The 23,542-nt window shown below is 37.2% G+C and overlaps 1 protein-coding gene across 3 annotated transcripts in view; it reads right to left on the minus strand.

Moving 5' to 3' along the window:
- Positions 1-6,019: 6,019 nt before the first annotated feature.
- The window catches only part of LOC131070325 (serine/threonine protein phosphatase 2A 59 kDa regulatory subunit B' gamma isoform), a 39,727-nt gene continuing 22,204 nt past the window's right edge, over positions 6,020-23,542 (minus strand). For 2 of the 3 annotated variants that reach the window (XM_058005837.2, XM_058005836.2), the window contains exon 3: positions 6,020-7,203. In XM_058005837.2, coding sequence (XP_057861820.2) covers positions 6,829-7,203 — 375 coding nt within the window. In that variant the 3' untranslated portion in view covers positions 6,020-6,828. Of the gene's footprint in view, positions 7,204-12,981; positions 13,150-23,542 lie in introns of those variants that run through there. The other variant, XM_058005838.2, reaches the window with a different exon arrangement.

A 23,542-nucleotide genomic window follows, 5' to 3' on the forward strand; every position in this document is an offset into this window, starting at 1 on the left:
CTTGATAAAATTAAACATTCAATAATAGTAATATGTCAAATAACAATATTATATATTTAAAAAAATATAATATACGACGTGGTATGTTTTTTATTAAGAAAGCAACAAAAACAAGGGTGATGACCTTTAATACAACAACACTTTGGGCATTAAGAGAGACAACAAAACAAGGGGGCAAACCCCGAAAAAACAAGGTCGAATAGGCAAAAACGAAACTTATCAAATCAACAACAACCCAAACCCAACTCAAGGAAGGGGAGAGACACCCAAGCCTTGACAAGGAGGGATTTGGAGGGGAAGGACTTCCCGTTTCGCTTGCAACAAACCACAGTCAATGCAATACTATCACTAGGACCATTAAGAGAAAGATCAAACAGGGAGGACCCCACAGGGTTACAATCAGAAGTGCCATCATAGTGTTGTTGCAAAATAGCAACAAGTTGTTGTAGAGGAACAACATCAAGAGCAGAATCAGTAAGAGTAGAAGGAAGCTGCAAAACAGGAGCAACAGGAGTTGAATCCAAAGGGACGGACAAGGCCACAACAATGGCATCAACAATAGTAAGAAGCACATCATCCCGAGAGATCTCATCCTCCTGAGAAGAGCCAACTGAATCAAAGATCAGAAGCATAGATAGTCCAATGATCATATGTAGCATGCAGCACCTCTGTGACGTGACATAGAGCAATCTAAAGCTAAGTGACCCGTAGAGAAGCATTTCTGATAGCGAAAGGGGAAGTCCTCAAAATCCAATAGTTGAGTCCAAGGCCTATCCCCAACCATAAGAACTGCATCCCCCAAAAGAGGCGAAGAGATGTCAATATCAACTAAGATGCGAGCAAAGGTGGAATGGCCCATAGAAGACGTGGCATCATCAACCTTCAAAAAACGACCACTAGAATTACTGATTGCCTAGTAGTAGGAATGCTCCCAGAAATGAAGGGGCAGATTCAGGGGACGAACCCAAACCGAATGCACATTAAGTGGTTCAATAAGAGGGTTAAAAGAAGTTGTCTAGGGCTTAACAGAGAGAGAGTGAACTCCCCAAGCCCACAACTTGCCCAAAATCAAGTCACGATCAAATGAAGAAGTAAAGGAAGCAATGAAAAAACCTTTAGCACAAGGGAAAAGCTCAATACTATGAGCAGCCAAAGGCTTCCAGGAATCACTCACCTAGCGATGAAGGTCCGCTAACGAAGGCCAAAGCCCGGAGAATCTACACACCAAAACACACTGTTGATAGAACCCAATGTTATCCACAACATCTTGTCCACAAATCACCATAAGGGAGGACTTGGCACAAGGAAGAGGACGAACCCCCTTGGGAGGGTGGGCAGCCACACGAGCAAAGTTGTGCTTGCCAGTGAAAGAATAAGGTCTAGGTGGAACCTTTGCACCCACATCAAGGTCGCCATCAATAGCAGCATCACCATATAGAGGAGTAGTGTCATTAAACGGAGCATTCACAATAGCAACATCCCCGGGATGGGCATCCACAAGGGGGGGAGGGCACGAAGCAGCAACAGCCATCACAAAGGCACCCACGCGAGGGGGAGGGGGATCCTAACCACCCAACGCAGAGGGCGATACCACTAAAGGAGTAGCAAACGAAGCTTGCAGAGCTGGTGAGAGTTTAGGTTTTCAAACGAGGGCAAGCGAGAGCATTCAAATTATCACGAGCAAGAGCCATCAAAATTAGCAATTTTATATGGTATGTTATATATCATGATGTCTTAAAATTTCAATATACTTAGAAATTGAATAATTACTTTCTTTAAAATTAAAACCAAACCATACTCTTTAAAGAAACCACTTACATGATATCATATCCATTCACAATGATATTCACCTGCTATACATAAACTTTTGATTGATAAAAACCCTATTCAATATCGACATAACCATCAACTACTAGGGGTGGGTGGAAGCCCCCTTCTAAATTCATCACTTAAAGTAGTAAATTTCACCAATTTTTCAGTTGATTCGATACAACTTACTACTGAAGGAATTAACTCATAGGAAGAAAACATGGATGAAGCAAAAGAACAAATGGTTAAGCAAGCAGAACATCAATTTGCATGAGTGTCCTAACACCAACGAGGAAATAAAAAAAACATGTCAGAATTTAACCCAGTCTAAGAACATGGTGGAAAAAACATATTTATGAGTGGCTATTAAAGAAAAGCAAGGTTGTTAATTGTGCAGTTGGGGGTTAGACTGCATCATCTTAGGTGCAAGACCGTGAGATGGACTACACCTAAGGAAGTTTGGGAAGATAGAACTTGCATATTTTGTAGTAAGGAAGTAGTGGTGATGTAATGGGACTTTATCATAGAGTGTGCAGCTTATGAACTCTACACGAAAACGACATGAACGTTGGCAGCCTGCATGAGCTATTTCATGAAGCAAAGATCAACAAGACGGCTAGCTTCTTGGTCAAGATCCACTATAGAAGATCCGACATCTGAAGGAGTTTAAATATGACTGAGGGTTGCCGTTCTCAGTCCCTTAAACTGCTTGGTCTTGTGGACATCATAAAAAACTTTCTATAATTGATTTAATGGGATGCATGCCACATGTTAACATCCCCATCACTCCATAAAAACCATAATATGATATACCTCACTATATAACAAAGATCAAGTACTAAAAATTTTAAATGTCGTATGTTGTTGTCTCACATGTGACTCCCGCTAAGTGTTGCCCTAATGTCTATGTTATCGTCCCCCTGTGGCTTCCGCTCTTTCCCTTTGTGCTGCTCTCCTTGACAGCACCTCGTCCTAGAATGCAGACGTGGCTCGTCCTTCCTGGGCGGTAGTTGCTGCGGAGATCCCCCGCAATGGCTTTGTTCGGACGCAATCTACTTTCTTTCACAATGGAGGGGGAGGGGGTTTATCCCCATCTCATGTGCGACCTCTATTAATGTGAAAAAGGATTCAGATCGAGAAATAGAGAATAATGTGAAGGTTTTTACAGAGCATAGTCTTATCTGTAGATTCAAGGGTATTTGGCCTAGCCTCCCGGAGCTGCACAAATGGATCTCTCATCAGTGGGATCCACTCATTTCTGGTACTGTCCACATATACCCTATGGCTAAAAGTTTTTTTGTAGCTAAATTTGAGAACCCAAAGGATAGGGAAAAAAAATTGTACGAAAGTTTTTTCTATGAGAAAGATAAAATGCCCCTATTGGCCAAGCCCTAGCACTCTGATTTTAACCCCCTTTCAAAAAAGTTCAACAAATTCCCGGTTTGGGTTCGGCTCTCTTATCTTCCTATCCATTTGTCGATTGTCTCTCTCTTTGAAGAAATTGGTGATGCTATAGGGAGTTTCATTATGGTGGATAATGAATCCTATGAGCTTTATCACACTACTTTTGCTCGCATTTTGGTGGAGTTAGATGTGTCTAAGGGACTACCAACTGAGATTGTCACTAACTCCTCTTTTGACAGTTGGGTACAAACTTTGGATTATGAAGGTATTACGTTCAGGTGTCAAAAATGCTTTAAAATCGGCCATGCGGCTGGAAATTGTGGGCTTGAGAAGAAAAATCTTGCAGCTTCATGGTGGTCGGGGGCCTCTTACCTGCATTATACGATTAAGAAATATTTGGACTCTTCTAATGATTAGTTGGATGTTGGGGTTTCGATGGCTAGTGCGGACTCCTTATTGGCAAAGAATGTTTCTTCAGATGCCACTAAGGATGGCTCGATGATTAAAAATGTTGGATTACAGGATGTTGTTGCCTCTTCTACTGAAAAAGGTTTGTTGTCTCTTACCCCGCCGACAGCTTCACAGAGTGTTGTTACTTCTCCTGCCCCATCTGCTGATGGTGGCCATGTACCTGCGACGGTCGTAGCTCCCTCTCCTTTCGCCCCTTCCAATCTGGATAGATCAGTGCTGGGCTCTTTGGATTGGTCTGCGGCGGCTACTAGAGTTGAAGAGGGTTGGATTACTGTAAAGGGTAAACACTCAAAGACGTCCAAGCCTTCTTTCGATATGACTCTTCGTTCCCACAAGGCTAGTTGTAAATCTTGAGGGCCCTCGTTGTGGGCTGCTTGGGCTGGTTTTTCTAGCCCTGTCTTAAGATGGATTACCTGTTGTCTTTCGGGGCAGTCTTTGTTTTTTGTATGTGGCTCTCTCCTCTTTGTTGATAAGTCAAGTTCTATCCCTAGTATGATTTGTATGGGTTACCTCCTGTCTTTTGGAGTAGTCCCTGTTTTTTTTTGTTATTCTATCTTGTTGGGCTTTCAATGCTATATCTATTTAATATTCTGATGTAAAAGATTGATGTAAAGGGTTTCAGGGGCCCTTCAAAACATGTTTTCACTTAATCAAAAACAAAGATCAAGTACTACTCTCCACCGTGTCCTTTATAACACCCAATGTTCACAAAACAATTAACAAGGACATAAAATCTCTTTGGCTGATAGACTGAACATTAGACTATTGCAACTCCATAAACGTTGTCACTGCTTTTCAGGACTGTCTTTGGAGAGGATACTAGCATAACAATTACATCATAAAATTGTTTTTTCCTAAAAAAAGTCAACCGCTATCCAAACAAGTGGCTAGATTCAAAAACTGCTGCTAGATAAAAGATAATCAATCTTTGGATTACCATACTTTCTAGCTAACTGTTCACAAACTACCACAATGAGGTACTAAATTATGCTTTCTGATGGGATAATCATAATGAATATGGAAATGAATGCCTTGTTAGGAGAGGTTGAATTGGCTTCGCTTTCCATACATCAATTTTCCTCTTATACTTTCCTATTTTAAGAAAATAAAGATAAAGTTATTTTAAACATTAGTTAAACATTGCAATTTAGTTTTATTTATACTGAATAAACACATGTAAACGGTTAGATAACCTTCAAATTAACTAAATAACAATCAATCGCTATAGTATCCTTGCTTTGGCAAGATACTTCAAGTAAATCATACACAAAAAAGTTCGGTGTTTTTTCTGTTATTTCATATGTTTTAACAACGTTCTATAAACACACTCCAGTCAAGATATTGGTATTAAATCATATTGATTATTTATGGAGGCGTGCTGGAGCCAATGGCAAAGTTGTCTATGACATTAAATGGTGTCTTGCTTTAGGTCCATGTGGATAGATCTCATTATGTAGATGAACTTTATGATAAAACACACAAGAAAACTACCCAAGATGAAAACAGCAAACTTAACTTGAAAGTGAACAGCGTTTGTCTCTCAAAACTGTCATGAGCAAATATTTTAATAGTACTTTATGTACAAAAATAATCCTTCAATGCCAACCTTATTGATTCAACTTCAATGCCACTCCTCTGCAATCCAGTTACTGTGTTCTTATACAAGAAGATATCCAAGAGGCTTTCAATTTGCATAGCCCTTGACACATCTACAGCCCAAAAGGTTAAAACTAGTTGTAGTGTGACATGATAAATTTCTACAGTCCATGCTCAATTCGTAATGGAAGTGATGGCTAAATCCTATTCCTCAACACTGCTACCTCCAAAAAACGGAAAAGAAAACCAAAATACAGAAACCATAAACTATTTGCAAACATTCATTCTGTGTAAGACTTACTACTGGGATATGAGCTAGGCGACACGAATTGAGTTAGTCCATTCAATGTGTTTTGAAAACCTCACTTCTTATTTATGTCAATATGTCAAGAAAGTTGTTAAAATTGGTCACAATATTACAATCAGATGACAGTTTTTATAAAATACATGACTGAAATATTTGAGGCATGATGACGAAAGAATTTCAATTGATTAAGCTAATATATAGAGTCCTACTGAACCTGCATCTCAATATAGAAAAAATTTAGAAAGTTGGGGATGAACTATAACATTCATTTCAGAATTGCAATTGCATGGAATCTTCAGCACATGTCATCATGGATTATATTTTTGCTCGACTAAGGGCATGGAATCTTCCTGCAACTCAGGATATGTACGGAAACTTTCTGCCAACTTCAGACAACTCCTCACTTCGAAAATCATCATATTGCCAACCATATCAAGATGCAAATGATCACGTAAAGTGATCAAGTTAAGAAAATAATATTATTCAATAATTGCACAACAATGGCCACAAGTGAAACTCGAACTATGAATCAGGAAATAATATAATTCCACAGTAAAAAAATAATTAGTGGAACATAAGCATTCCAATAGAAGAAATATACTCAGATTTTTTAACAAAATCTAAGCTTTTCTTATATAGACAAATTCATTAATAGCTTCTTGTGTTGAATTCATGGGATCAATGGCTCCCTGCATCAACAGAAAAATAGTTATCACACTTCTCTGGATCTAAAGAAACTAGAACCATGGCCAATAACTAGATGTTCTCGCAATCCAAAATTTTGCAACTCGTTTATACACTAGTTTTCTTCAAGTAATGCTTATATTAATATGCTTGTCACAAGAAGGCCCTCAAAATGAAAGAAATGTACGAGGCCAACGAAAGCAACTTGATTCTTGAAAAATATGGTTTACCACCACATATAACCTATATCTCAACCAGCTCTCTGTTTCCAACTTTCATTTCAGCTAACAAAAAAAGAAATGAGAGAACAGATCAATGTTCAAAGGTTTCATTTGTGCAAAACGAACTCGAAACCAAAGCTCGAATTTCTGTTTCAGATGGCAGTTTCTAATCAGCAAACCACCTTCAAAGCAACTTACCTGCAAGACAACTTTTAGCCCACTCGCAATCACAAAATCTCGCATGAAAGTTCGAAGGGAAGAGGTCGAAACAAAACTGAAATGCCTCCTCCAATTACTGCAGTTCCCTGTCCAAGGAGTGATTAATATTATAACTGATCAACTCCCTGACGAAGCTTTCAGATCAGAATTGCTACCTGCTGGATGTGCTACTGGCACTAATTCATTACTTACAGCTTTTGAAGCAGCAACTGCTTCCAAACGCTGCCATGTGACTTCACGCTTCTCTTGTATACCTTTTGCTTTTATTTCCTCTTCAAGATACTTACGCTCACATTCCTGGAAGAGCTCTTGGTCCATCTCCAAAAATATCTTCCTCACGTTCAAAGTTAAACTGTGCACGGCCTGACTCCAGTGACTTTTTGTATTCTTCTCAAGAGCTGGGAAAACCAGTGGCAATATTGCGTAGCGATTTTGTGCAATCAAGTTTAAAATGTGCTCATTGTTCCAAAAAAATAAAGCACGCTCAGCTACCTATAAAATACATGTAGCATCCACATCAAAAGTATGGAGTAAAGAACAATAACCCATTCTGCATAATACAGATAGTGCACTATACAAAAACCAGGATAAGATTTCTTCATAGAATTTTTTCTCAAGTCATCTACTGAAAGATAAACTGTGTTAACAATAAATAGTGACATTCTTCTATATGTAATTCAACTATCAACCATCATGTATCAAGAAACACAAAAAATATATAGTTCTTATCAATATGAAACTGGACATGTAATGTGGTAAAGTTCTCGTTATTAAGAAATTATAATTTAGCATCAGCACATGCACTTAAGTTACCGACACAACCTCATTTGAGGCTAGAAATGAGTGAAATTTCAGATGGACTCCACAGTAGACAGTATGATTTTCTCTCAATGCTGTGAATTTTCAGTTTCTTGTATTCAAGAATGCAAACACCTTATATCACAGTATTTTTTCCCTTAACTGGAACTTCTGTTGATGCCCAACAATAAAGTAACCAAGAAAATATTAAAAAGGGCACGTTGACAAACAAACGAGCTCAGGAATATAATCAAATTATCGATGGCGAGGGGGAGTGGGAGCAATTCAAAAGAGGATGAGGATGATGATAGCAAACATATCGGGGGCAGCAAAGAATGGGAGGAATTGGGGGTGTGAGGAAGGACAAGGATGAGCTCCTTCTAGACAACCTGCTGGAAGCCAAGTTGCAGGATGCATATTCCCTCCACATGTCCGTTGTTTGAAATGATTCTTTGAAGAGGCGTTCTGAGCTGGACCTACAAAAGGGTTTCCTCCCAACCGTCAAATCCATGGTAGAGGTCCTGATCTGATGGGCCACTTTGTGAGGAAGCATCTCTTCTCAATGTTGGGGTGGGTTTCACCTCTATAGTGAGGCCTTCTGATGCATCCCTTGGTTCTCCTCCTATCCAGTGTTGCTATGGGATGTTGCCTCACAATCAAATGAGTTGTTCGAGTATCCTTTGGTTGATCCTAAAATAGGTAGTTTTCCTTCTGTGGAGCCTTTGCCTAGTGTGGTTGTTCCTAATCCTTATCGGGATGCCCTTGCACCTATTGGCTCTTGCCTCTCAGTTCAAATTTTGGATGCCTTGGTTGACAAAGCTATTGCTTCTATGGAGAACACTCTCATTGGGAGGTTCTCAAGCTCCCATCCAAATATAGACTGTGTTCATAGCTAATCTTCGAAGAGATGGATTGTTGTTGGTCGATTGCAAGTGGCTGCTTTGTCTAACAAGTTCTTCCTTTTCTCCTTCCAAAACCTTGAGTAGAGCAAGGATATTATGATTGGTGGGCCTTGGTTCTTTGGCAAATCTATTCTGTTTTTGAAAAGATGGACTACTGCATTTGATGCGTCAAAGGAAAAATTCAACTGGGTCCCTATTTGGGTGAGGCATCTAACGGTTCCTCTAGAATACTGGCATGAAGAGATCTTTAGAGGTACTGGTAATGCTCTTGGTTTTTTTAAGTCATAGACATGGTCACGAAAAAACATGAAATATTTAGTTTTTGCCAGTTTTTGTGCTTGTGTTGTCATGTCCCCCATTTATAGCAGAAATAATTAATATAAATTTTGCCATATAATATGTTAAATCATGTTAAAATTATATTATACTATATTACATTGATATAAAAAAAGATATCATATTATCAATTTACATTGAATGATGTTATTATGTTAATAATGTACATTAATTTACATTTATATATTGAATAATGTTATTATATTAATAATATACATTGTATTAAAATGGTGTAACAATATATATATATATATATATATATATATATATTAACAATATGGAATGATGCCATTTTATTAAAATATATATTATATTTGTTGACTGGTCCCCGATAGCCATTCCTCTAAAACAATGGCTTGATTAAATGCAGGATCCCGTCAGGTGTGAGGGTAGCGACCTTCAAAAAGGGGTGCTACCAAATAGGAAGCATCGTGGCTTTCCACCACGATGGGGGGTTAGGATAAATACCTTCCCCCGTGCCAATTTGGAGGGGTATGCAAGCAAGGAATGGTAAAGTCTGCCAGCAGGGATAAAGACGGGGTAAGTTCAGTGTCAGGTACGTATAAGCATGAATTTCCTGAGTTAGCATTAGAGTATATATCAGCCAGTATGATATACATATTTAAATTCAGATTTGTGCATCATTGAATATAAATTAAGATGTTCTTAATCAAGTCAATGACAGTTAATATCATATTAAGTTAAGAAGGTAAATTTTATCTATTTATTCAAACAGCATTAAAATAACATAATGTTACTGCCAGACATAACATATAAATATATATATCTGCACATAATCTCAGGAATACATAATACAATCAGATTCAGGTTATGCAAATTATGGTAATACTGCAAATTCTTATAAGGAATAACAAACTGATTATAATGAAATGACAATAAGTGGTTAATGCTGATACAAAGTAACACTAACAGGAAACTTTGATGACAATCCAATACACAGCAGTGTTAAAATGTAATATAAAATGATAATTATGTCAGATGTAATTGATTATCATAATGTGATGGATTGAATAAATATAATAAATGGTTCATTGTAAAGAGGGACTCTCTTTTAAGTACGCCACTCCATAGTGGATGCCTAACACCTGCCACTTGGAGCCAAGAGGGATGAAGCATCTTCTCTTGGGCTTAAGAGAGAAGGTGGTTGTGATGAGGGGGAACGGCAATAGAACACCTCGCTGGGTACGCCACTCCATGATGGATGCCTAACACCTACCATATGGAGCCAAGGGAGATATGGTATCTGCCCTTGGGCCTAGGAGGATTGGTTTCTTGGACACCCTATCCAACTAGCCTACCCTAATGGGCTAAGGAAATTGACTGGTAACTGACTTTCAATCTGACTTTATATAATAAACTGATTATACCCAACAAATTGTAATTCTAAACAGTAATTAATATAGCAGAATTTATATCATTAATATAATTTCATTGGTATATGTTTCAGTTTTACAAGTATTATTTCATGTCTTCTCTAATCTTTGTTGCAGGAAACCAGTATACAAAGTTATGCCCGTAAAATTTAACGACCTATCTTTTAGATTTGGGCAAATTTAGGTTAATCTAAAGTATGATTAATTAGGGGACATTACTTGTGTTGAGATTGGTAAGCTTCTGCCAAACTCTAGTGCGTTACATTCCAAGTTGGGTGTTTGAGAGCAAAATTTTTGGTGTGCTATCACTGCCATAGAGTTAGACATCTTTCCCACTCATGCCAGGTTTACAAAGATACCCTTCCTTCTTCCAGGAAGACTTGTTTTGAAGGGAATGACTTGAACTTCTCTAGTCAAAGCCCTGCAGAAAATTCTAAGGGGTCTCCCCTAAAGAACAAACAAGATGTTGTGAGCCCTTTGGTTCATGATTTCTCTTTGACTCCTACTAAGGGTTTGGATTTGAGGATTTTGTTGAGGTCTTGAGGGGAGCTCCCCCTCAAGGATAAATATATTCCAGATTTGGTGGATGAGATTGATTCTTCAAAGAATCTCAGAATAACCCATTTGGGTCAAACTTCATTTCAAAGCTCTTTGATCAGGCTCAGCTTCAAACCTCATTGACAGGTGTGGCTGCTTGTGCTGTTGTTCTACTATTTGGTTTTGCCAGGGCCTCTCTTGTCTTATGATCAATTCCATTGTGTTTTGCTCCTGGTTGCTGTAGCCTTTTTGGTGGCTCACTGTAGGCTCTGTTTGCTGTTGTTTAGCTATAATTATCCTAGTAGACAACAATTGTAAAGGGTTTTAGGTCTGTTTTACCTTTAATCAAAAACAAACAACCTCAGGAAAATACTATCATTAGTTTAAAAAAATGGAATTCATAATCTATTTAGAGTCATGCACTCACAAGAATACTCAGAAATTCCTGCCATAAAAAAAGGATCAGAATGTCACTTATTACTCTGCATCAAAAACTGCATAAACCCGAGGTCTATTGTTGACTGTCTAACAAGAGACTCAAATCAAGACTCTGGTCATCTCGTACAGAAAATGGAAAATCGAATAAACAATCATAATTCAAAATTTGGGTATTACCCACTACAAAGACCTTGTCGACGTATCAAGCTTAACAAGAACTTGGAGAAGAAAACAACCAATTTCAATCCACTACAAATATTCAAAGAATTTGGTGGTGTTCCTAAATCCTATTTTTAGTATTTAAAAAAAACTTGGCAGGATAAATGACACATGAATAGCATGTCAAATCTAGGCTGCTCTCATATGTTCAAATTTTTATAATTCTATCATTTTGAGATATGTTCGCGTTCGTGTTCAAGTTCAGTCAATATAAAATTTAAAGCAATTTTGTCAATCGATAAAATTTGGAATAAAGTCAAAGTTAAATTCCAATAATATAAAGCTGAATTAATGTTTAATAAATTTGAATATTATAATAAAGATATACACCCATTTTCAGTGTAGGGCTCTGGGTTATAGTCTGAACATATGTAATCGTTTTTTATCTGATCTTTTGACTCCTGGATAGTAGTCTGAAGTTGTATATGCTTTTTATTCTATATTTCATACAAAATAAAGATACACATAAATTATAAATTTTAAGTTAAATATTTTAAAGTTTTTGTAAATTATATATTTTTGGGATCTATATATGAGGCCCAAGAACATTATAAACACAAAGCTATCTCCTTTTACAAAGCATCCTCCTCCCTACGGCTCCACCTGTGCTATCTCACATTCCTACCAACATTTCTCAAGCTTGAATGTCGCACTACCTCCTTATGGCTCCACTTGTGCTATCTCACATTCTTACCAACACTTTTCCGGATTCAATGTCACATCTCCTTATAGATCTCACATTCCTACCAACAAGACTTCTCCAACTTCAATGTCACAACCTCCTCCTTATCACTCCACCTTGCCATTCCCACCAATATTTGCTTCATGTCGTACCTCTTATCTCCTCTTACAAGGATCCTCCACATTATCACTCCACTAGTGGATAATCTACTATTGAAACACGAGACTACCACATAATCTTAAACACAAATGCCTTCAAGAGATTTGAACCTTGATCTCCAACATGAGAACCAAGTGGCCCTACTACTTGATTTCCCCTTTGACTATAGATATTAATATACTAAAAAAAAAATTATAAATAAATTATAATTTTTGATATATATTATTCATTACACCAAAGGCGTATTATATAAACATATGGATGCAAAAACGTTCGGCAATTAAAACTAGAAGCATTTAATTTGACGTGTTTGTGACACTTAAATGCATGAAAAGTAAAAAATAAAAAAATTATTATTTTTTTATTTTATATAATTTTATCTTCACTTCCACCTCTTAACTCCCACTCATTTGAGTTTAACTGATCAATCAATTTTGTCCATCTCCAGCATGCAATCAAATAACTTTGTAATATCTCAATCAATTCATCCCATTGAATCTTCTCATTAGATACCATCATTGATCGATATCAGATAAATTTATAAAATCCATTTTTTCCTCAAGGAATATGAACAAATATAAATAAAAATATAATGATATGACAATATAATAATAATAATAGTGTAGTCTTAATAAATTTTTTGCTTTGGTAAATAATTTAATAGAAATGTAATAATATAATAATTTTTTAAGTGGAATTATGAACGAATATGAAATCTCCTTTTAAAAACCATGCTAGTTTTAAGCCTTATTAGCATTACTTTGTAAGCTTACCTAAAAGTGTAAGTTAAAAACAATTATGACAATCATTAGACAAAAAATTAGACATAATGAACATTGACCGTTAATAGTAACAAAAAAAGGTGCCGCGGAACAAAGGAACAGTAAAACACCGCTAGTAAAAACTGAATGCCGCTGTCAGATGTCAAACGCCGCTGCCACGCACAGTAAAAACTGACCAAAAGAAACTCCACCTGCACAGTCACGCCACAGTCAATGCCTTCGGGTTAAATGTACAGAGTTACACCCTCGGAACATATGAACTAATGCAGAAAAGTCGTAGAAAGGCTGCAGAAAGAGCGCAGGCAAAGGTTGCTAGACAGAAAAAACTAAGCACTTGCAAATGTCTGCGATGAAAACTAAGGCACTGGCAAAACGTCAACAGAGGATACATTTTTCAGTCATACCGAAGCACATTTTACAGAAACAATACATAAAAACTATTTTTTTTTCTTCCAATACTTTTACAGCCGTTTTCATACATTCAATTTTATGATTTTTGGGGCTTTTTCTGGATTTACCCGGATTTCAATATTTTTAATACAATTCGACGAATCCAGTGACTTGGATTAAGTGCATAAAAACCAAGAAACTTGTACTGTTGGCATTTTGAAATCAAACAGTATAAGGTATTTTGTACGCCCACGTAGTCAACAAGCACCTAACAAATTCACTAGACCATTCTAATTCTATCCACAGTCGCCAAAGCTAAACCCCAGCTGTCACGGTTCAACCCTCCACAGTTAGAGCCCAACCCATACTCCTGGACCAACCCAAACCATCACCGAACAACCCCCACCTGTGTAAGCCTAACTCATGCCATTACAACCCAGCTTATGGTGATCACAGCCATATGCTATCCTAATCAAGCCATGAAAGCCATAATTAGTTTTTGTAACATTTCCTTCCCTCCTTAATGTTGTAAGAACTAGTGGTTTCAATAACAACAGGCAAAGCAAGCAAATTGTAGATGATTAAGCCTGACATGCCAAGCTCCTTTATAGGTTTCTCCTAAAGGTTCTGGGTTAGCATGGATTTGCAGAAAATTGGATTAAGGGGTCAAATACCATTTATGTTTCATTATTTGCAGTACTGGTCGATGGCAGAGTATCTCCTATAAGATCCTTACCAGGAAATTGAGCTATATCCTAATCATCAGAATATATGTAATGGTCATATTCTACCTAGTAATGAGTTAGCTGACAGTTAACAGTTGACAGTTATGAGTTAGTCAACAGCTGACAGTTACATATTAGCACAAATGCAGAGTTGAACATAATGAACCAAGTGTTGCATGCCCTTTTCTTTCTACCGTTGTCTTGTATGCATCATAATTTTTATGATAGGGTACCAATGCCCAAGACTACGGGATTTATGGGCCTAAATGTTGAAGGTTAAGCAATTGTCTGAATAGAACCTGAAGGATAGGCGTCTGTTGAGGAGAGAGATTACTCAAACTCAAAAGTTGATAAGACACAAAGATCAAAGACAAAGTTTTATATTTTCATTCACGAAAACTAAATGACTCTACAAAGTGTTCTTCCATCTGCAACTATAGGGGAGGCAGAATGGTTGTCTCCACATTTAGAGAAAGAAAACTGCAATTAAAGAAATGGACTCAGAAATTTTCCATTTTAAAATGAACTGAAGGTGGCAACAACAGCTTCTGAAACCTAGGTTTTTACGCAGATTTGAGAAAGGCCTGAAACTATCTGATTTTCCTGGTGTATACTGGAGCAGCCAAGTAAATAGCTGCAATTCTGAGCACGTAGAACAGCCCAGAAAATAGTAAGGTATAACCAACAGAATCAGATAATATAAAAAGTTTACGTTATTCTTAGTTGAAGTTTTCATAGGAATCTCTGCAAAAGCAGAAACTTCAGAACGTTAATATTCTGTTCCTAGAAGTAAAAATCTGTTGTTTGGTAGTAAATGGACGTGTCAAGCCTGAATAATGTGTCGCTGGCCGAGTCTCAAACATTCAGTAGTCATAAAGTTTTTGAATAAGTAGAACAATATCAATTTTAAAGTAGAGGGAACTCATTAATGTAGTAGAAATGCAACCTGACTGAAGGTGGAGGATAAGGAGACGTGGGCAGTCTTAATGAAGATAAAGAATTTCCTCCGATCCTCATGAAACCCTTGGTGAAAAGTGAAATGTTACCTGAGGTTTTAGGGTCAAAAGTTGCATCAGAAATCCAGCACAGAATAAAGGAAAAATAAAATATTTTGGACACAGCTAGGACCTTCAGTTTGAAGAACTTGGTTCTCCCTCAAAATTAAAAGAGTAAAATTCACTTCAGCAGCACCTGCTAAACATAACATCTGTCAGACAAGTTAGTTACCCTTAAACATGGATGGAAGGTAGAAGAAGAGGATCGAATAACAATCATCTTATAGACCTTCTTCCTGCATTTGAAATTTGTATCACTTTTGTGGATGCTACCATCACATCTGATATATTGTGTAATAAAGTTATCACGGAAAGTTACATGGACAAAGCAATTGAGAAGAAATGGACATTTTTAGGAAGTGCATTTCCTTCCAGGGTCGAAGGCAGAGAGAAGATGCAGTTGCAGCTCTATAAAGGAAAATGATCGGCTGAGGTATATACTATAGGTAATTCTACTAACTGAAATGTGAAATGTTACCTTTTTGGTAAGACTACTAACTGAAATGTGAAATGTTACCTTTTTGGTAAAACAGGTCATGCAAAGGGAGATTTCAGGAAGCTAATATAGATCGAAACAAAGAAACAGTTGAACTTCAATAATAACCAAGCGAATAATATTGAATAAAAAGACAAAGATAGTGTGTATGTCTGTGTGTGTGTCTATTTTGGTGGTTTCTCAGCATACAAATGGGAACAATTATTGTGATTCCAATGCCAACAATTACATGACCAGTAAGGGCCAGTTTGTGACATTTGTAGATGATTAAGACAAGGTTACAAGCTATAATTCTGAAGTATTACAGGACACATTATCCTAAGGGGCATGGAAATGTGTTAAAACAAACTTGCAGAAGGTAAGAAAATGATTTTCATTGTGTTGTAAATTTCTAAAACTGAGAATCTTCTATTTATTAATCAAATCGCTAAAAAGATGCTGTGTGTGTGTCTGTGTGTCTGTCTGTCTGTGTGTCTGTTTTGGTGGTTTGTCAGCATACAAATGGGAACAATTATTGTGATTCCAATGCCAACAATAACATGACCAGTAAGGGTCAGTTTGTGACATCTGTAGATGATTAAGACAAGGTTACAAGCTATAATTTTGGAGTAAGGGGAATAGAATCTTCTATTTATATATCAAATCGCTAAAAGGGGGCATTTGGATGTTAGATCTAGTCTGGATAAATATTTTGTTAAGCACAAAGGAAGTTATAAGATTATAGATGTGCGTTAGAGATCACCATTTCAACAAGTTTCAGGAAATTAATTATTCAGAAACATATGCCTTGGTTGTCCTACAAGATTAGGCCTCATGGCAACAGGCAAAGGTGTGTGGATTCCAGAAATAAGGCATAGGTTCAAATCTGGAGGGGTCTCATACACCAAATAGATGTCCTAATTGGAGTTACCTAAAGACCTACTTTTAGTTTGTAGTTTCACCTTTACCATTGCAAATCCAAGTGCTAATTTGCAACAATGGTTAATTTCACTAGGCACATGCTTGAAGAGAACATATGTCATTTCCTCAATTTTGATATGGCTTGACATTTTCTTTTGTTTTACTTTAATGAATAACAGATTGAAGACTAGCACATGATGAAGCAAAGGGAAAAGGTGAATGAAAATGGTTATGCAGGTGGAATGTGATGCCCTGATGAAGAATAAGACTTGGGTTCTTGCCAATTACTGCCAGGAAAGAATTTCATTGAGGTTAAATGAATGTACAAACTAAAGATATAAGGAAGAAGGATCCCTAATTAAGCACATGGCAATGTAGGTGGAGAAGAGGTTTGCCCAACAAAAGCTGTCAACAATTGAAAGGCTTTCATTTTAACAACAAAGATGGTCACAATTCCATTGTAGTCATTGTTTTTAGAGTTCAGCTGAAAGCTTTGTCAAATGGACATAAAGAGTGCATTTTTCAACAATGACTTGAAAAAAGAAATGTACGCATGCCATCTGCAAAGAGAAACCTTGTACTGAAGTCAGTGAAGACTCTTTGTTGGTTAAAGTAGACTCCACAAGCCTGGCACATAATCATTGATCTTCATCTCACTAGATTGACAAACAAATCTTGATCTAAATACATATGTTGAAAGCCTTGATGATGATGGCGTCATTGGACTTCAAAAGCACATTCTTCAATGTTGGCTTCAAAGAGGAGGTGTATATTTATCATATGCAACGGTTCAATATTTTCCATAAAGAACACTTTGTATTCAAGTTGGTGAATTCTCCTTGTATGTGTAGATAACAATCAATTCAAGTGACAAGACCTACAGAATTCAGCAGGACAAATTGGATTTGTGCCCCAGGGTTAAGACTTATAGCAAAATAACTATGTAGCCTTCATTTTTCAAAAGAAGCATGCCAAAATTTGTTGGAAAATTTCCAAATGAGAGATTGCCGCTAGACCTTTTCCTATGGAGACTGGTATTAAATTACCATTCAATGATGATCCAAAGCAAACTTGTTAATAACTTTTTCAGAGGTTATTGAATAGATTGATATATCTTACAGACACGAGACCTATTTTTGATTTGTTGTTAGTTAAAAATCCAGGAACATAAACCATCCAAAGAGTAACATTGGAAGGTCTATTGTTTACATTCAAAGCATGTCTTCTAGAATTTGATTCAATCATTCAGTTTGGTCGTCAGTTTCCCAGTGGTAGGTGGCACTAAAGTTGAGTTTGGAACCAAAGGTTGATAAAATAGTGGTCAAGAATCTGGATGTTAGCAGCTTGTCCCTATCAAAAAATGATTATTTCAGGTATGCCATGAAAACTATATCTTTTATAAACCCTCTATGGAAAATTTGAACATCATCCTTAACATTATCTGGTTTAAAGAGTGCTATCTTTATTAATTTCTCTACAACCACTAAATGTTGTCATGATTATTGTGAGCTTTGGGCAAACTTGTAACAAAAACCATAGAAATGACTGACCATTTGTAACATAGCAAGTTATTTGGGTACAAAGAGTGCTATCTTTATTAAAATCTCTACAACCACTAAATGTTGTAATGATTATTGTGAGCTTTGGGCAAACTTGTAACAAAATCCATAGAAATGACTGAGCATTTGTACCATAGCAAGTTATTTGGGTACAATGTTTCTGCTGGATAACAATGCTCAGTGTTGACTTGCTAACCTAAGCACTAGGCAACAAAGTTAGCTACATCCTTCTTCATTACTAGCAAAAAAACAGAGTTTTCAGATCTATGTAGCTTAGTTACACCAAGATGTGCTTGATAAGGAAAACTATTGCTTTCTTCAAGGATCCTTACTCTCAAATCTCCTTCACTACACACGAACTCATCCTTAAAAGTGTAGAGCACGGTGCACCATCATCTTGTAGGCGATATTCAAGATTACAAGTCCTTTGCTGCAGTTCTATCCTCACCTATTGGCAAAATGGATCTTTGTTTCATTTATGAATTGTTTCACGTAGATCAAACCTCACCTAGGTTATTGGTTAAGCTTAATCTCAGTGCCAAAATAACCATGGAGATTAGTAGTAATACCCCTCACTGTCTGGAATCAAATTCTGCTTATAAAATATTACAGAAATACCACAAGATCCAGTCAGTCAGTCATCAACCTCCTAGTATAAAAGGCACTGCTATCTAGAATGATATCTGATCAAGTTGTAGACCCCTGAAATTGATTATGCCCTTGCAACATTTCTAAAAACACCACCATCACCTAGTCATTCATCCTCCTAACCCCACCTTATGTCACCTTGTGATACATTTATCCTATTTTCCAAATTAATTAAATAAAGAATATTTATCCTATATTTATTTAATTATTGATCCATTTTTCCCATCTGGTCAAATTAATTAAATTATTTGATTAATTAATTTATCCTCCCAGCACTCTTCTCTAAAAATTAATTGAATAATTTTATTATTGTTTAATTAATTATTGAATCACATGACTAAGAGCTTATCCAAATTCATTGAACCTAGACACTTGCCACGATCAATAAATGAGAGACAAAAATCAAACTAGGTTTGCATCTTAACCATCCATTTCATACTACATCTCCAAATCTCAACCCTTCAGACAAAGATGTCTTAAAGTAGTCTTATTAAATCCTAAACCTATCTCCTACACATCATGGAACACAAATCCTAGCCATCCATCTAAATCCTTGATTTCTCAATTGGAAATTCTATAACTTAGAGGGGTCTTACCCCATTTGATCATCCTACGTTATCATACTATTATGTTGTCAATTTGATCACTCAATCATCTCGATCATACCATCATATTGCTGGATTTATGAGCAACCACATCCATCTATCAACACATCAACATCACTCTATCTTTTAATAAGCTAGATTTGATGCATATTTCAATCATGCAATACACAAGTAATTGTTTTCTTGGAATTGTACAATGGAAGTTGGAGCAACTCCAATGCCGAAAAATATATGCTTGATAAGATCAAATTGTGTCTAAGAGACCAACAAATACAAATTATCAAACATTATTGGCTATGAAAAAGTTAGGAGAGCAACCTTAGACAGAGATGCATTGACACAAAGACAAGTCTAGATTAAAATACAGTATTTGATACAGATTTAGCTATTTTTTAAGACTTATTTTATTTTTTTGGTCAATAATTTTGGATTTAGAATTGTGAGTAAAATATTTGAGTACAAACATTAAAAACCATAATCAAAAACTGTGTTCAACCCCACACCAATAGACCATTAAACGTTCAACTCTATACGCAGATAGAGATCATACTATGCTATGTAAAAGACCAACTTTTTTGAAAACAAAAAACACTACAGAGGAAGGAAAACAAACTAAACTATTGACAGAAAACCTACTTTTCCATCTTCTTCTTCCTAGGGCCACTAACCCAGTAATCTCATGCATCAAACTTGAACTATTTATCATCATTCTGCATCTTCAACTTCGCATCACGTGCCATTCTCCTCGCCACCTCTATGTTTTGAATGAAATCCTTTAACTCCTCCCACGCATCACAGGCTTCCTTTGTTCTTGCGACTCAATTCGCCCTAACCCTCCAAAGCACAAAAGGTTGAAACTCCACATTATGCCCTTCCGGCATCAAGCATTCACCAAAGGGACACTATAGACCTTGCCCAAGAACCGCCCTTGTCATTAGTGAAACCAAATCACACGAGTGGGCCGGTACACAGGCCTTGGCCACCCACTCCACCTCCTCCTTCGATCCAAAAGTGAGTCCTCATGCCACCAACATCGAGAAGATGTCCATATTGGTTTTGTATATGAATTCAAACACAAAAAACTCGTCGCCCAGCAACTTCTTCATGATTCCCAAAAACTCCTCAAACAATAAAATCCCGTCGAGTCTTTTCTCTAAAATCCTTCCCAGAAAGACCAGTTGATGTTTAATGGAATGCAAGGTAAAGTTGGCCTCCACTACTGCTACTTGTGCTTCGATAAACTTGCATTATGTCCTAGAAACTTCTCCACCACGCCACGACACCACATCTACCAACTCTAATCCCTTAAAAAACAAACCTCGGTGGTCATGCTACATTAAAAGCAATAATTTATCCCGATTTACTCACATTTGCAAGCATCTCACCCAACTCTAAGCCTCCATTCTCATGTGCCACCTACTGCCATACCAAAAAATAAATCCCTGCATCGATGACAAGAGCAAGTTGGCGGCGTACTATCGCTCGGTGTAATATTTATACCATTATTTCGACCTTTAAGAAATCCAACCTGCCTCCAAATTTAATATGACTGTCCTTGTGACAAAAGACATCCTTCAATCTGCCCATGCCACTTGTCTCCCCTCTCCATCACACCATCGAACTGACTGATTGTCCAACTCACACCCCAAATTAGACAACACATCTGCATCCACGTTTCCCCCTCTTCGTACAAGAGAGATTTTGTAATCTTGGAAAGGGTTTAATTTTTTACAAATAATATTAATTGATTTGTTTATTTTCCAACACTGCGAAGACCCTTTTGCTATTGCCTCTATCATGATTTTTTTCCAAGTGTAGTTTTGCTACTTTCAGATTTTCTGCCAATTCTACTGCCAACATTGCAGCTCTCACCTCGGCTTCATTATTCGTTCCATTTGGAAACCTTTGTGCTCCTTTTGCCAAAATCAAGCCTTCATCATTTTTTGCAATGCATCCCACTCTCGAGATGCCTGGGTTCCCTCTTGACGCTCCATTGAAATTTATCTATGTCCACCCATTCTTCAATTTTACCCAAACTCAATTGCTTCCTGCATCTGATATAGGATTTACCCTACAAGGCCCATTAATAGGCCGAAATTTGAGAAGAGGCCACTGCAATTGAAGGATCTTATCTGCCATGTTAAAAAGGAATTTTTGAAAGTTAAGATTTGTTGTAGACACGTTTACTACCTTCAAAATAGCTCGTTCAATCCTATCCCAAATTTTGTCCCATACTTCCTCTGATTGAAAATTTTGTCTATTTCTCTCCTTCCACAATTCCCAAATTACAATCGAGGGCACCACAATCCATATTATGGAATAGACCGACTTCTTTGTTCAAGTAAGCTTTCAAGAAGTGGCATATAGCCTAGTTCAAGTTTTGTTTCAACAAGTTCCAGCATTGTTGGGAAGTCCTTCACTTTCAGTTTTGCATAATGCACACCTAAAAGGGCCATTAAAACCCAATTTACTTAATTTGTCCCCCATTAGGACGCACCTTTTAGAGCCAGCCATGCAAAAATACTTTCCTTAGTCAGGTAGTGGATGTTCCAACACAACCTATACAACCATTCTTCATCTACACTCTCCTTTTCAAGCAGCTTGTAACTGATTTTCACTGAATAACTCCCTAATTTTGAACCACGCCATTTTAAAACATCTGCTTCATTAGTCAAGATTGGAGTTCGATCTTGCTTCACCGTCTTTTTCTCCAGTCTTTAACTTTCTAACCCCATCTTCCCACTACAATTTGTTTGATCGTTTCAACTCCTTCCCTATCTTTTAAAATCATCTGCCCCTCCCAAGAATCACTCCATAAATCCGCCTTCTCTCCATTCCCCAACTGCCAGGTGATGTGGTTTGTAATAACTTTGCAACAGGACATCAGGAAATTCCAAACCACCAAGCCTTTCAATGGATCTTGTATGGTAATAAATCAGTTCTCTCTCGAGAATCAAGATATTTATATGATAAAGTCTTAACTCATTTCTGTTTTGGGTGTGCGTACATATTCCAAATCAATCTGGCCCCCATCGCCTCATTAAGAAAGCTCTAATTTCTTAGACCCCCTCCTCCAACATTTTTGGGTCTGCAAATTTTGTCCCATATCAAAAGTGGAATTTTATCTTGCTCATTCTTCCCATTCCAAAAAAAAATTCCCATACATTGTTTTATAACTTGCACCACTTTCTCAGGAATTTTTAGACACATCATTGAATAAATAGGCATGGCCGAAAACACTCTTTTAAGCATAAGAAGCCTATATGCAGATGTGAGCTACCTACTCTTCCAACCCTCCAATCTGTTCACACAACTATCCACCAACCTATGCCATAAATTAATTTTGCCTGCACCATCAAAGAGAGGGGTGCCAAGAAACCTACCAGACAATTTCCCAACTTTAACCTCCAATATTCTCACAAACTCTTTATGCTTGTCTAAAGGTGTATTGAAGAAAAAAAAATTGATTTCAACCAGTTTATTTGCTGGCTTGAGGCCTCACAAAAGCAGTTAATAGCCTTTTTACTAGTATATGCCTCCCTTGTTGTGGCTTCCCCAAATAGGATAGTATCATCTGCAAACTAGTGGTAGTCAATTCCAGGCCTTTTGCAATTCTCACCCCTCTCCATTTGCCATCTACTCTCAATTTCTGAATATGCCTACCCAAAGCTTCAGCCAAGATGATGAAAAGAAAGGGGGATAACGGATCCCCTTGTCTTAATCCTCTTGAGAAATGAAAGAATCCTTACGGGCTTCCATTCACCAAGATTGAGAACCAAGGGCCATTAATACATGCTCTCACCCAGTTTATCCACTTTTCCCCAAACCCAAAACATTCCATAACTTGAGCCAAAAAAGATCTATCAACCATATCATAAGCCTTCCTGATGTCCAACTTGATCAACATAAGATCCACTTATGATTTCCTAATAGTATGTATGGCTTCATGGGCAATTATAATCCCTTCCACGATTGATCTGCCTAGGACAAAGCCACTCTGTTCATCTGAAATTACATACTTTAAAATGAACTTCATTCTGTGTACCATCACTTTAGCAATAACTTTGTAAATGGTGTTACACAAAGATATAGGTCGAAAATCACTAAAAGAATCCACACTTTCCGCCTTCAGAATAAGAGCAATAAAGGTACAATTCAGTTCCTTCGCCACGTAAGCATCTGTTCTAGCTTCCTCCACAATCTGGC

Source organism: Cryptomeria japonica, chromosome 1, assembly GCF_030272615.1.
Source record: "Cryptomeria japonica chromosome 1, Sugi_1.0, whole genome shotgun sequence".
Taxonomy (NCBI): domain Eukaryota; kingdom Viridiplantae; phylum Streptophyta; class Pinopsida; order Cupressales; family Cupressaceae; genus Cryptomeria; species Cryptomeria japonica.